The 15,864-nt window shown below is 42.6% G+C and overlaps 1 protein-coding gene across 1 annotated transcript in view; it reads left to right on the top strand.

Moving 5' to 3' along the window:
- LOC116874797 (collagen alpha-4(VI) chain-like) overlaps window positions 1-10,440 on the top strand; it is a 111,807-nt gene extending 101,367 nt beyond the window's left edge. Inside the window, exons 34-37 of the mRNA XM_032869788.1 lie at window positions 1,501-2,184; window positions 3,226-3,322; window positions 3,824-4,053; window positions 9,881-10,440. Coding sequence (XP_032725679.1) covers window positions 1,501-2,184; window positions 3,226-3,322; window positions 3,824-4,053; window positions 9,881-10,056 — 1,187 coding nt within the window. The 3' untranslated portion in view covers window positions 10,057-10,440. The remainder of the gene's footprint in view (window positions 1-1,500; window positions 2,185-3,225; window positions 3,323-3,823; window positions 4,054-9,880) is intronic.
- The last annotated feature ends 5,424 nt before the right edge of the window (window positions 10,441-15,864 follow it).

Below are 15,864 nucleotides of genomic sequence, written 5' to 3'. Positions count from 1 at the left end.
AATAAAAAAAGAAAACCAATAATGAAAAATCATAAAATGGAAAAAAATATATATATATTAGATAAACTAGTTAAAAAACGTAAAAAAAGAAAAGGGTAAAAGTTAAAAAAAATTTAGGAGAAGAAGAGAAAAAAAAATTGAAAAAGAAAAAAAATTAAATTAACTGCAAGGCTAAAGAATCATGGGGAGAAAGCCACTAGTTCCATGCTTTGCTTTCTCCTCCTCTGAAATTCCGCTGCTCTCCTTGGTATTGAAACTGCACTCCTTGGTAGGTGAACTTGGTCCCAGCTGGGTTTCTTGTTGATCTTCTGGGGGAGGGGCCTGTTGTAGTGATTCTCAAGTGTCTTTGCCCCAGGCGGAGTTGCACCGCCCTTACCAGGGGCCAGGCTGAGTAATCCGCTCGTGTTTGCTTTCGGGAGCTTTTGTTCCCTGAGCGCTTTCCGTAGAGTTCCAGAGGACGGGAATGAAGATGGCGGCCTCCCAGTCTCCGGCCCGAAAAAGCCGAGAGCCCAGGGCCCCACTCCTCAGTGCGCCCTCAGAGAACAGCGCCCAATTACTCCCGTCACCCTGGCCTCCGGCCGCGCTCCGAGCTGACCGAGCCTGTGAGCGGTTCAAGGTAACCCCGAGCTTAGAGCTCACTCCTCGGCTCTGTCTCTGTAGCCGGCTTCCCCATTCTAATACCTGTAAGCTCTGCGACACTCAGACACCCCCGATCCTTCTGTGACCCTTCGGGACCTGAGGCCACGCTGACCCCGCGTGCGCTTCACCCCGGTTAAGCCTCTGGAGCGATGTCCCTCAGCGGAACAGACTTTTAAAAGTCCTGATTTTGTGCTCCGTTGCTCCGCCGCTTGCCGGGAGCCGGCCCCTCCCCCGCCGTCTATCTTCCCGTAGCTTTGGATTCACTTCTCGGCCAGTCCTACCTTTCAGAAAGTGGTTGATTTTCTGTTTCTAGAATTGCTGTTCTTCTTCTCTTCGATCTCCCGTTGGATTTGTAGGTGTTTGCAATCTTTAGATAAGCTATCTAGCTGATCTCCCGCTACCTGAAGTAGTCTCAGCCTGCTACTTCTCTGCCATCTTGACTCCTCCCCATTAACTCATTTTTTATTTAAACCTTGCAGACAACCTCATAAGGTACATATTATTATCATCATTATATCCAACTGACAGATGAGGAAACAGGCATGGGGAAGGCTGAGTAATTTGCCCAAGGTCACATACCCAATAAGAGAGCGAGGATCAATCATGCAGGTGTCTGTGAACCCAGAGATTAGAAAGCCATGGCCTAGTGGTTAAAAACATTAAGGGTAGGGCTAGATTGTATGAATTCATTCTTCTGAAAAAATGGGCATGATTACGTACATTGCCCATCAGCTCGCCTTGTTAACACAATGCAGGTCGCACTCAGCAGCATGCGCTCTTACCGAGAGTCTGGGAATGTGTCTGCGTGGAATGGAAAGGGATGTATGGTAACCCCAGCCTCTCCTGGCTCTTCCTCCCCAGACAAGTGCAGACCAGACCCAGAGTGTGAACAGAGCGTGCCAGGACCCCTCACAGGGGACATGGACATGGCATTCGTGGTAGACAGCTCCTATGGCGTTGGTGCTGATGTGTACCGCACTGCCCTGAGTCTAGTGGATGCTGTGCTCGATGACCTGGAGGTGGCGGCACAGCCCAGCACGTCCCCCCGAGGGGCGCGTGCCGCCCTGGTGATGCACACGACTCCAGACTTCTGGCCAGGTGCAGGGAACCCCCCTGTGCTGGAGGGCTTCCACCTAACCTCCTACGGCCAAAAGATACGGATGCGGAAGTACATCCGGGAAGCTTCCCGGCGCACTCTACAGGGACCTCCTGCCCTGGGACATGCCCTGGAGTGGACGCTGGAGAAGGTGCTCCTGGCAGCGCCTCTGCCCAGGCCGGTGCGGGTCCTCTTCGCCATCGTGGCCAGCGAGACCAGCAGCTGGGACCAGGAGAAGCTAAGGACTCTGTCCCTGAAGGCCAAGTGTGAGGGCATCACTCTGTTTGTGCTGGCCTTGGGCCCAGGAGTGAGTACCCAAGAGCTGGCCGAGCTGGAGGGTGTGGCCAGCCTCCCCACTGAGCAGCACCTGCTGCGTCTGGAGGGAATCTCAGACCAGGAAGTAGCTTATGCCCAGGGATTCACGAGGGCCTTCCTGAACATTCTAAAAAGTAAGCACTAAGGATGCCCTGGGTAGGGTTGGGAGAGGAACTTACTAGAGCCTGGTATTTGGGCAAGTAGGTGCCCACTGAATCTTCACCATTGCTGAGTGTGTCCTCTGGGGAGTCCCCAGAGAGCACCCCTAGCGCATTTCCTGAAAACCCTGAGCTATCATTGCCTCCACACTATGTCAAGCCTAGTGCTGGTTTCTTATCTGGGCCCTCTTGTTTGTTGTGTGAGAGGCCTCAGATTTCCACTTTAACCTCTTGATTTTCTCTTTTACCAAAATGAGAATTACAGTCTTGTCCTTATTTGTGAAGTCTACATTCCAGTATATATGTGAATGGACTTTGAAAGCACCAGTGTTGTGCAAATACAAGGAATAATTTTTATTATTCCTATATCCAGGAATATGGATTACAGAATCCAGTGGCATATAACAGTGCTTCTCAAATTTCAATGTGCACATGTATCTTTCAGGGATCTTGTTAAAATGTGGATTCTGATTCCTTACCTTTGTAGGAAGTGGAGGACAGAATTCTAATAGATGGTTGGTGGCTTAGTGACTCTGAGGGAGAAGCAGGCAGGAGGAATCACGTTCCCAGTCTGTTCCAATTTCATTTTACTTAATTTTTAAATGTTTCATTATGTTGGGTTTAATTTTATGTTTTAGTATACTCTTTTATGTTCTGATTTTATTTTATATTATTTATGTGATAGGATGAATTTCATGTTTTTATTTTGTTGGATTTTTATTTTCTTTGTCTTTATTTTGGTGTTTGTTCTGTGATTTATTTGAATTTATATATTTTTTTCATTTTATGTTAGTAGATTTTTTTGTTCTGTATGTTTTGTTTGATTTTTTTGTTTTTTATTTTATTTTATTGTATATTTCATTTTATTTTATTTTATGCTTTGTCCTCTTGTCTTAAATTTTGTCTTAATGGATAATATTTAGTTTTTATACATTATTTTGCTGTATGTTTATTTTAAAGTTTTGTATTATTTTGTGCTTGATTTGACTTGATTTAATTATTTTATTTTATTTTTAGATGGGATAAACCAATACCCATCCCCTGAGCTCATTGGAAAATGTGGAGGCCCGAACCGAGGGGACACTCTGCTGAAACCATTTAGATCTATCAGGAGGTAGGCTGAAGGCAGAGCTGAGGTTATCCCACAGCTTTGTCCCCATGCAGGAGCCTCTTTCCCTAAAGAAAGGTCACAGGCAATGCCAAGTCCTTGACTTGACCCAAACCATTGGTCTAGGATGCTCCTTTATTTGACAACTTTGATCTGTTTTTTTTTTTAAGTTATTATTTTTTAATGTTAAGAAAAATATAGGACCAATATAACAAATTTAAAGGGCACATCAGTATATAAAAGCAAAGAAATAACAATTTCCCATTCTACTACATCCTCCCAGCCTTTAATGCCATGTCTCAGAGGCAAAATTAATAATGCCAACCATATTATTCTGATTTCTGTACAAACATCTCTGCAAACCTAAGAAACCAGCCAATCTCACACCAAAGTCATCAGGAAATGCTCAAACCTGAAGTTTCTTGAGCCCACTCATACTAGTTGGGGACTGAACCTCCCAGTTTTTGTGATTGTTTTGCAATTTGAGACAGAATTGTTTCTATGCAGGTTGCCCAAGCCCCAGTTTGGCAGATCTGGCTTTGCAGATGATCTGGAAGCACTTGAAGGGACAGATGTTTTGTTAAAGGAGAATAGAAAAGCCACAATGAAATCTGTAACTTGGCAAGAAGCACTTGATAGTCATGAAAAGAATGGATATGGTGCTGAAAGAAATGGACAAGAAAGGTCTACAAGACAAAAACAAAACGGCAAAGAAGGAAATTCAGGCACTGCCTATGGTAAAAACCAAACTATTTCTTGCTCCTTAGATTGTCTTCATTAAAAAAAAAAAATCCTTTGCACAGTGTTAGAGTAAAATTTTGGCTTTTTAGGTAGTTTCCTTTCAAATGCACAGTCATGTATGTAACTAAAGCCATTAATTTAAGAAAACATATGAAGGCTGACTCTTGTCTGACTGTAAAACTAGAACTGAACGGCAGTTATTTCAGGGAATATTATTATGGAGACAAACCCTGTAAAGTGTTTACTTCATGGCCCAGAAGCAATGATCTATTGCAGAAGTGGCGAACATACTCCTAACCTTGAAGGAAAGTAGAAGGTTCCTTCATCTCTGTATCAGTGGTTACATATAACCTGAACAAGTTTAAAGAATGTTTTAGAATCATGTTTGGAATGTTTTGGATCTATCTAAAACAATGGTAGCATCGATTCTGATTATGGCATGTGATCATGCAAATGCCATGTTACCTCTCACCTCTTAATGAGCAAACTAAGCAAAACAGTAAACACATCAGAAAGAGATATGGTGGGAGGGAATTTGACCCTGAAGTTTTGAAAAGGCAGGGAAAAGATAGCTGAAAGAGGTATCTAGTGAGTGGTCGGGATCAGTCCTGCTTAGATTAAATGAGAGATAATTGCCCAGAACTTTTGAATGTGCCCAGATGGTTCTCCAGGGGCTTGGTTTTCTGATCTGTGAAGTGGGGATTATGTGAATACCTACCTCTTAGGATTATTTTAAGAATAAAACTGGATAATTTGCGTTTGTCACATAGAAGGTTACAAGTTAGCTGTTAAGACACCAATGATATGTTCTCTTCTCTTCTTAGATTCCAAAGCAAACACATGTCCAAAGGGAAATAGCAAAAACAGACAGCTCAGGAATTGGCACTCTTGGCACGGACAGTTAAACATTAAGCATAGAGGAACTGATCTTGCTAGTTCTTGTATTTCCACTATATAATGTCCTCAGGTAATCTTACTAAGGCAGTGATTTTCAGTCTTGGCTGTAAATTAGAATTGCTTGAGAATCTAAACATTCTCAATGCTTAGACCCCACCCTAGACACATTCAGTTAGAATCTCTGCGTGTGGAACTTACCCAGTGAGTCCACTGAGCATCCAAGTGTGAGAACTACTGCTCTAAGTCACCCTGTCCCACAAATTCAAGGTGAAGGAGATGGAGGAGAGCTTACCGGTTATCTCATCCAGTCTTATTCACAGCCAAACACTGAGGCTGGAAGTAACCCCCAATTTCCCACAGTCAGTAACTTGGCTCTGGCCAGTTCCTCTCCTGTTACCTTCCAAGGGCCCTCTAAACCTTCACAACTTCTTCAAGTTCCTTCTGCTATGTCTCTTTCTCTAGCAGATGCCCTTATTTTATTTTATATTTTTTGATTTCAAAAGAAATAAAGGTGGCCAGGTACAGCCTCCTGTGACCTCCTGGAGGGCTGGCTGCACACCCTCGTTTCTAGCCCTCTTCAGAAAGAACAGCCAGCCCTTATCTTCAAGTGTGCTTCGAGCTCTCAAGAAAGACCAAAAGGCCCCTTCAGACTTGACTTGAGCTCCTTGGGGCTTTACCCACTACCTTTCTCTTCAGACGTCTTCCTCTCCAGGCTTCAGAAACAGCATTTTTATCTTGGTCTTCCCACTTCTCACTTGTCCATTCTTGTGGGCTCCTCTTTCCAGGTCCATCCTCACAGGGGGATCCGGGTTTTATGGAATCTGATGTTGATACAATCCTTACATATAAGCCAGTCTTTAAGAATAGGAAAAAAAGATATTAAAATTAAAGACAAAGTGAGTATTTCTTTAGAGGAAGCTTATGCAAATGAGGGGAACAGACGCTTAGGCTTTGTTAATTTCAGGCTCAACCCTCCATGCTTTCCCCCAGGGCCTGCAGTCAGCCCCCGAGCACTATGCACACACACATTGGGATGAACTTTTCTGCCAGGACTTTGGCTTTCCCCTGTGACTGATGACTCCAAATCTATATCTTCTACCTTCACTCTCTTGAGCTGCAGACCAGTGTATTCACCTACCCTCCAGATTGGGCTGTGGCACATGTCCTCAGTTATCTCAAACAAACTCAGTTAAATGAGCTCCACTTGTCTTTACCATTCAAACCTTCTCCTCATCTATTCTTTTACTGGAATGCACCACCCTCAGCCCAGGAATGGAAAGCCAAAACCCAAACATGCTGGTCCTTCTCCTTTCCTGGCCTCCCCACTCTAACTGGCAACCAGACCTTAGTGTGGTTCTCCTCAGCATCCCTCAAGTCCATCTCCCTTTCCCACATCTTTTTTCCAACACTTTGGCTTTCACTTCTAGGGTAATGGCAGAACTCTATCATCTCATTTCTTCCAATTTGTCCTGTTTCCAACTGCTGTCTGGGCACCAAATTAATTTTTCTTGTTTGCCTGCACATGTGTGACTGCCATTTCTCTTCTTCTATAGTTCCCCATTGTTTAGAAGATAACATCTCTCTGCCTGGGAAAGGCACACAGGTCCCTCAATCAGACCCTTGCCGTGGTCTTCTGGGGCCTCTCTGACCACCACTCCCCTGCAGATGCCTTGTGCAGTATTTGTCCCTTTATGCCCTGTTATTTATTTCCTGTCGCCATAGAGGTGCTCACCCTCACCTGCCCGTCTGTCTCCTCTCCATGGTGGCCACCTGGACTACCTCTACTCACCTTTCACTACTCAAGTTCACCTCCACTTAGAGTCTGTTCTGACTCCAGAGAGTGTTAAATTTTCATGGCCTCCTTCGTGCCCCTGTATCTTCAGTCAAATTCTGCTGTAACACTGGCAATCTTTTATTGTACTTACTTGTGAAGAATTAAGTGAGTATCCTTTCTTTCACAGAACCAGGCTAATCTTGGCATATTTTCAATTCCAGTGATCTCTCCAAAGCACACAGATCTGTTTTTTGTTTTTGTTTTTCCTCCATGACTACACTATAAGACATATATACCAGGAGAAACACCCATTCCTATCCAACACTCATATTTCCTCCTTTTTTTCCTTCATTCCTTGATTTCATGGACCTCTTGAGTAACACTGCTGTAGAATCTTTCTAAGAAGGTAAAAGTTAATGTTCATGATAAAAATAATGCAAATGTAAAATTGAGGGCTAACAATAATTGCTTGGGTGACATATATTGCCCAATGCCATACCCTACTGATAAGATAAAACTGAAGACTCAGAGGCTCGGAGTCTTAAAAAAATACCTCGGAGAGAAAGCATCAGGATTTACTCACCTATAGCTGTACTGACCACCCACTAGCCACATTGGCTATTTAAATTTAAATAAACAAATCAGTTCCTTAGTTACAATAGCCACATTTTAAATTTTCAGTGGACATTAAGCATTTATTTTTATTTTACTTTTTAAAAGACTTTAAAAAAATTAATTCAATTTCATTAACATATACTCTATTATTAGTTTTGGAGGTTGTATTTAGTGATTCATCAGTTGCATATAACACCCAATGCTCCTTCCTTCAAGTGCCTTCCTTAATGCCCATTACCATCCCACCACCTACCCTCTCCTCCAGCAACCCTCAGTTTGTTTTCCTATAGTTAGGAGTCTCCTATGGTTTGTCTCCCTCTCTGTTTCATCTTATTTTTCCTTCCCTTACCCTATGTTCATCTGTTTTGTTTCTTAAATTCCACATATGAGTGAAATCAAATGATATTTTTCTTTTTCTGCCTGACTTATTTTGCTTAGTGCAATACCCTCTAGTTCCATTCACATTGTTGTGAATGGCAAGATTTCATTCTTTTTGAGATATATATATATATATTCCACATCTTCCTTATCTATTCATCTATCGATGTACATCTGGGCTCTTTCCTAGTTTGGCTATTGTGGATATTGCTGCTATAAACATTGGGATGCAGGTGCCTCTTTGAATCACTATGTTTGTATCCTTTGGATAAATACCTAGTAGTGTAATTGCTGGGTCATAGGGTAGCTCTATTTTTAACTTTTTGAGGAACTTCCATACTGTTTTCCAGAGTGGCTGCACAGCTTGCATTTCCACCAATAGTGCAAGAGAGTTCCCCCTTCTCCATATCCTCGCCATCATCTGTTGTTTCTGGTGTTGTTAATTCTAGCCATTCTGACAGGTGTGAGGTGATATCTCATTATAGTTTTGATTTGCATTTCCCTGATGATGAGTGATGTTGAGCATCTTTTCATGTGTCTGTTGGTCAGCTGTATGTCTTATTTATTGATTGATTGATTTATTTGACAGACAGAGATCACAAGTAGGCAGAAAGGCAGGCAGAGAGAGAGGAGGAAGCAGGCTCCCCACTGAGCAGAGAGCCCGATGTGGGGCTTGATCCCAGGACCCTGAGATCGTGACCTGAGCTGAAGGCAGAGGCTTTAATCCACTGAGCCACCCAGGCTCCCCCAGCTATATGTCTTCTTTGGAGAAATGTCTATTCATGTCTTCTGTCCATTTCTTACCTGGAATATTTATTTTTGGGGTATTGAGTTTGATAAGTTCTTTGTAGATTCTGGATACTAACACTTTGTCAGATATGTCATTTGCAAATAAATATCTTCTTCCATTCTGTAGGTTGTCTTTTAGTTTTGTTGATTGTTTCCTTCAGTGAGCAGAAGGTTTTTTATTTTGATGAAGTCCCAGTAGTTTATTTCTGCTTTGTGAATGATCTATTTGAACAAGTCCTTGGCTGTCAGTTTAAATTAGTTTGTAATGGTAGAGGGTGCTGATTGCTGAGCCCCAGATCTGTTTATTGAATCTACAGAATACAGCCAAAAGTTCACCTTTGGAGTATTTTCCTATTAACTCTGACAAGTTTTGGAGAAGCATTTGCTCTGCTTTTTTCTCCTGGATAATTTCCATGAGCAGCTCTTTACCTCACTGAGAGTGTATCTCATTCCCTTAGGCCCAGCACATGTGGTCACTCCTTCAAGAAAACTGGTCTGGGCTTGTTATAGCAATGGGAGGTGTCTTCCAAGGAACTGACAATGAATATTAGCCTCTCGCTTTCTGAAGACCTTATCATTTTTATTTGGCGGTGCTTAGAAGGCCCAGGGGGAAATCCTATCTGGAGGATACCATTATTCTATGTTATATGGTCGCTGACTTAAGACAAGTATTTTTCTGTGACATCAAGTGTATCCAAGGAAATCTGTTCTCCCTGGAAGACAGAAGTTACATACACAGGGAAATTAATGTCTGATGTAAAATTCAGGGCATCTCAGATTTTGTTCTGTTGTAACTTGTTAATTATAAATGCTATTTTTCACTTTTCAGGAACATCATGTTTTTCTTATAATAGATACATCTTAACTTCTTGGGCAAGTGTCAGGGTACTATAGTAAGAAATATATGTAATAAGCTGGATATTTTGATAGGTCCCTAGAAGGCTGGATGGGTTTAGGATTAGTCAAGGGATTAATATGATTTGAAAAAAGAAGGAAATGAGCATAACACGTAAGCGAGGAGTTCTTGGCATCAGAAAGCTTCATTCATTCATTCGTTCACTCATTTACACATTATCTCATGTAACTTCTGTATGGTGAGTACCGAGCAAAATAAGAGCTGTAACTGTATTGCACCTTTCACATATGTTCCAGGGCCACCTTATGACAAACTTGTGATGTGGGTTTTTTCACTGCTTTTATGGGTGAAGAAACTGGGGCTCAGAGAGAATAAGTTCAGGTAGGCTCAGGCTCACAGAGCCAGTCAGTGGTGAGGCTGAGATTCGTTCCCAGGCTCTGTCTCCAAACCATCTTTCCTTTGCGGTCATGCTCCTGCAGGACATTCAGCTCTCCCTGCATTTGTTTTGCTGCAGATCCTTGTTCCATGGACCCAATGGCAGGGGAGTGCCAGGATTACATCCTGAAATGGTACTACAACAAGGAGAAGCAGTCCTGCCAACAGTTCTGGTACGGCAGCTGTGGGGGCAATGCTAACCGGTTCGAAACCCAGGGAGAGTGTGAAGTGCGGTGTGTCCCAACACTCCCCTAGGGCAGAGCATCGTTCTGGCTGCTTCTGTTCTCATAGCCCATGAAAACAAGTTTACCTTTCCTGAGACAGCACCACACAACACAGCAATTAAGTAGCTCAGTCTCTGATCTCATAGGTAGGATTCCTAACCCTCTGAATTTTTTCCCACCAGCGAGGACTTGGGCCAGATGATCTGTGACTTGAGAAGGACTGCATTCTAGTAGCTAAAAGAGTAACTGAAACTTTCCCGCGAGTTTGTAAGGGACCAAGAACTGAATGAAGAAGAAACTTAACTTGACCTGTAACATTACTTAAAATTTTGTTTTCAGCTCTAGCAAAAGAAAACTCAGTGTGAGCAGTGAGTAGAACCTAATTCAGGAATGAGTTGAAACTTGAATTCTTGTTTATCACTAGAGAACAGGGAAGTGTTAGTCAAAGCGGGGTCTGGAGATTTTTCATGTGATATTTAATCCTTGTCACTCAAAGTAAAAATAAAGATATTTTGGTTAAACCACTTATGGGAAACCGTGTGTGATACCTGCTTATTGCGTTATATTCTGTATTCTATTTTGTGACGTAGCTGTTGATAGGGAGGAAGCAGTGAGTTCGCCTGGGACCGATCCTTTGTCATCAATTACAATGACTCTTGTCCTTTTGAAAGCTGGTGACTCAACAACTAAAGCCGAGGTTGTCAATGCACATATGAAGCCATATGAAGCGAAGGGTCTAGGTTCACCCCGGATGAAAATTTTTTCCATATGGATTGTGAGGAAATTGTGGTTTTGTGAGATCTTCCTCAGGCTTCATGGCTCTATTCCCCAGGCCTCTGACTCTGGCCCATGCTCAGGGCAGAAGTGGGCACTGCATGGAAATCTAGAGCTGCTGGATATTGAGAGTGTCTTGTGTGGGGCCTTCGGGGGATCATATACTAATCAGCTTGGGCTGCCATAGCAAAATACCACAGGCTGGGTGGCTTAAACATCGGAAACTTATTTCTCACAGTTCTGGAAGCCTAAGATACACTGGAAGTCTAAGATCAAGGTGTGGCCAATTTGGTTCCTCATGAGAGCTTCCTTCCTGGGTTGAAGAAAGCCTTCTCGCTCTGCCCTTAAATAGTCTTTCCTCTATGAAGAGAGAGAAAGAAGGAGGAAGGGAGGGAGAGAGAGAGAAAGAGAGAGGAGAAAAAGAGAGGGAGGAAGGATTTTCTAGTGTCTCTTCTTACAATAACGCTAATTCCATAGATTAAGACCCTACCCTTATGACATCATTTAACCTTAATTACCTCTAAAGGCCATATCTCCAAATACAGTCACCTTGAGGGTAGGGCTTCAGCATATGAATTTTGGGATGACACAAACATTCAGTGCATAACAGATCACAAGCAGCTGGTGGTTTCCCCCAGGGACCCAAAGTGGCGCTTACTCTCTGGCAAGTTCCAGGTTCGATAACAAAAGCTGTCGTTTCTAGAATCCTATTTGTTCCTCCTCTCAGCCCAGTGGCAAAGGAGTTAGGATGGGAACCAGCTTTATGTAAAACAATCATAGAAACATTAAAAATTTTATTCTATTTTTGTGGCAATTATTTTTATCTGATCACAAAAGGGTAACTATGTGTTCATGGTTGCAAATTTGCAAAACACAGAAATGCACATGGAAGAAATAAAGATCACTTAAAATCTTTACTCCCAAAGGTAATCATTTTGGTATAATCCAGGAATGACTGGAATACAATCTTTTTTTTTTTCCCCCTTCCTTAACATACTACATTGTACCTGCTTTTGGCTAAAGCATGTTTGTGATGGGAATGGGATAACACATGCTCCATCTTGCTTGACAGAGCTGCTCATCATGCATTTCTCTCTTTTAGGCATACCCTCAGCTGTGGTATGCAGGTAGGAGTTGAGCGTATCTATCCTGAGAAGGGTATGTAAATGGAGTTGTGATGTATTTTCCATTTCTTGTTCCCACCCTGTCCTTCCCTAACCCAAAGGCAAAGATTCAATATAAGAGGAATGTTGGGAGGAGACATTCAGGTGTTGGTTGTTCTCATCCTTGGAATGCTCATGAGGCCCACCGGCAGATCTCCCCGCATTTATAAGCTGGTGGTATAAGCCTTCCAGGGCGCTCTGCTGACCTTGGCAGAAAGTTTACTTGAAAAGCCAAGGTGGAGAGACAATCTGACCGAGGACTGGAAACCAGATAGTCTGCAGTTTACAAGGTGCTTTCCCACATTATTTCATCTATTTACCTACTCCATTGCTAAATCTTGGATGTTGGCATTGTCCTTTATTTTTCCTGTTGTTCTTCCCATTCGCAGGTAAGTGAAGTGTCTTGACCAGGCACTTGACCAGAAGCTGGCTTTGAATTCCTTTTGATTCCAAGAGCAGGGCTCCTTGGGCTCTACTCCACTGTTCCAAAGCATTTGATGCCATCAGAGAATTCTGAAGGTCAGAGCTCTAGGTGTTAGGGGTGGTGGGAGAAGGAGGATGGACTGAGACAGAAGAGAGAAATTTCCTGCTTGATATAAGGGAGGTTGACTTTGCTGTCTGCCTCAGATGCTCTCCACCCACCCCTGGGGTTCTGGTCTGGCCCAAGTCTGGGAGAAGCAGCAGCAGGCATGGACTGAAAGAAAAGTTGAACTATGGTGCAGGGAATCTTAATGACTGCCTCCAGAAACTCCTCAGGAAGCTCTGGCGTTAAGGGCTTGCCAGAGTTGCCCTAGAGTGTGTCGAATTGGTTGGTCTTGTATCCTTTGCTTCCATTGGTCATTGGAAGTGGGTTCCTTTGGAAGTGGGCTCCATTGGCCTTTGGAAGTGGGTGTGCTCATGGGTGAGGCAGCTCTGAAGGGGTTCAGCTAAAGGCTATCTGCCAACCGCACTCCTACAGCTGGGGCAACAAGCTCTCCACTGAGGGGGATTCTGGGGGAGGGGTCATCTCCATCACAGTTCCTTTATGGGGAATGTCCTCTTTCATTCTCTCCCCACATCCAAAGCCTCCCAAATCCAACAGGACTCACTCGGAAGCATTGGTGCAGCATTCAAGGCCTCAGAGATCAGGTTTTTGCCTCCAGTCTCTAGCCTTATCGATGGTGACGGTTGTTCTGTCCCTCCAAGTTTTCTTGAACAATACTAAATAAATCATGTGTAGTTTCCTGGAAATTGCACAACCCATTCATCCATGCTGTTGCCTATGGTGATACTTTCGTGGGTAGTAGCCTTTTAATTCATTTGTTTGAGAAGTATTTCACAGGTATTTGCTGTCTACCAGGGCCATTATCTGTATCAAAATCCAGCTCAGCTCTCATTGCCTCTGTGAAAACTCATCCCTTTTCAAGAAAGAATTCGTCTTTTTTTCCATCATATTTGCACCATTTGCCCATGAGTCTCCTTAGACTGTGAGCCTTTTCACCTTGGAACTGCTTGCCCTGCACAGGGTCAGGCAGATTTTCTTTTGGTTGTGAATTTGTAACTCTCTGTTTTCAAAGACTATTAGAAATGAACCACCCTCTCCCCACAACAATGCATGACTCTTTCATTCCATACCTCTTGCTCTGGAAGAAGCCTCTGCTTTGCAGATGTTCTGCATTTGTTCCAGACACCTGGGTATCAATGCTCCAGCAGCCAAGTGGAAAAAATTTCATGTGTTTTTAATGTCTTTCCTGGATCTGTTATCACAATGTCACTATGCATTGCTGTGGAGATAATGGTTTTTCTGATGAATTAAGATGTAGAAAGGTCAAATGACATATAATCTTATTCAATGAATAAAGTTGACCTAAAATTAGAATTAAAAAGTATGTGGAATTAGGGGCACCTGGGTGGCTCAGTGGGTTAAAGCCTCTGCCTTCGGCTCAGGTCATGATCCCAGGGTCCTGGGATCGAGCCCCATATTGGGCTCTCTGCTCAGCAGGGAGCCTGCTTCCTCCTCTCTCTCTCTGCCTGCCTCTCTGCCTACTTGTGATCTCTGTCTGTCAAATAAATAAATAAACAAAATCTTTAAAAAAAAAAGTATGTGGAATTAATGTGGCATCTGCCTGGCTCACTGGGCAAAATGGAGAGGTTTTAATCATTTGTGAATTGATTGCTTTGTGCTTTTAAACATACAGTTGATTTCACTAATTCCAGAGTATTAGAGGGTTTAGGTTTGTTAGGCTCTGAATTTGGTTCCCAGCCCTCTCTTAAAGCGTAAAAATTAATTCAAGGATTTTTTCTGAGCTCTCCTGAGTATGACTTATGCTGACCAGGCACTTTTCCAGCCTTTCTCCTTTTTTACATTTTTTTCTATCTTGTGATCTCATGGTGGATTATTCCTTTGGTTTTTGAAGAGTCCCAGAGGTATGTTTTCAATGCTGCTGGGGATTCACAGTTATAATTATGGTGTTATGGGAAATAACAAGACTGGGGTACTTGAATTCAGCCCCTGATTCCCTCTGTGAATTCCCTGGTGACCTTGTGAAACTCACTCCATTTTTCTGGGCCAAGTCTTTTCTGGCTGAGGAGACTGGAGAGAGGCACATCTCTTGCTTCTTGTAGTCTCTCTAAATTATGCATGCAAACTAAATCACTCTTTCTTTAGCTCATCTCTTATCTTAGGCATCTAAAAGAAGCAAGCCTAGCTAAGGACAAAAGAACCACCCAGTTGAGTCCCACACAAATTGCTGACCCCTAGCATAATGAGCTAAATAAATGGTTGTTGTTTTAGAACACTAAGTTTTGGGGTGATTATAATTTGATGAAAGTTGTGGCTGAGCTGACTCATCTGAATACAGCCAAGCACCAGTCTATTGGTGAGTTGTTTGGTTTGGGCTCACTCCATAATGATAAAAAATTATATATTCGTATGCACCTAATAATATAGCCTTACTCTATGTAAAACACCATGCAGTTAGGTTAGAGAAAGTTTTATTTATTTATTTTTTAAAGATTTTATTCATTTATTTGAAGCAGAAAGAGAGTGCACAAGTAGGGGGAGCAGCAGACAGAGGGAGAAGGAGAAGCAGGCTTCCCGCTGAGTAGGGAGCCTGATGTGAGACTTGATTGCAGGCTCCTAGGATCATGACCTGAGCCAAAGGCAGCTGCTTAGCTGACTGAGCCACCCAAGCACCCAGAGAAAGCTTTTAGAAGCAGAAGAATTGGAAAGGAAGAAGTAACAATCTCTTTTTGTAGATGACATGAATATGTTTCTGGGAAAGTAAAAAGTTCTAAGAGAACAACAGTGTGGTAGATAGAGCCTGCTTCATCAGCCTGGATCTTAGAGGGATCAGGAACAACTTACTGTAATGGAAACAAAATATGGCTGAGAAAGTAACCTTTGTTGTTGTAAACCACTGAGATTTAGGGGATGTTACTGCAGCATTACAAAGCCTAGTCCCAGTGATACAGATAGAAAGCAATGGGGACTCTCAAACATGGCTCTATGGAGGGAAAATGAGAAAGCATTCTGGCGTTTTCTATTAAAATTTAAAATGTAAATATCCTGAACCAGCAATTTCACTTTTACACACATCCCTTGGAAACTTGGGAACATGATCACCAGGATTCATACACGTTCATGTGCAATGTTCACAGCACTGAGTTCAGACCCCTAAAGTCATGAACAGTCCACATGTCCATTAATAGTGAGATAAGTAAATATGCTGGGATACCTTAAAACAGAGTGTACAACAGTGAGAATGAATTAATGGAACTGAGTTAAGTTTCAACCACGTTGCTGAATCTTAAAAGATTTTTTGAGACAAAAAGACAGAAGTATCCACAGAATAGGGTTCCATTTATCAAAGCTTTGAAAACAGACAAAATTAAATTATATTGTTATCCTTTATGTGATGAGA

Source organism: Lontra canadensis, unplaced genomic scaffold, assembly GCF_010015895.1.
Source record: "Lontra canadensis isolate GAN:19392208 unplaced genomic scaffold, GSC_riverotter_1.0 scaffold38, whole genome shotgun sequence".
Classification (NCBI taxonomy): domain Eukaryota; kingdom Metazoa; phylum Chordata; class Mammalia; order Carnivora; family Mustelidae; genus Lontra; species Lontra canadensis.
Note: the sequence above shows the minus strand (reverse complement) of the source record. Positions and strands in the feature narration are given on the sequence as shown.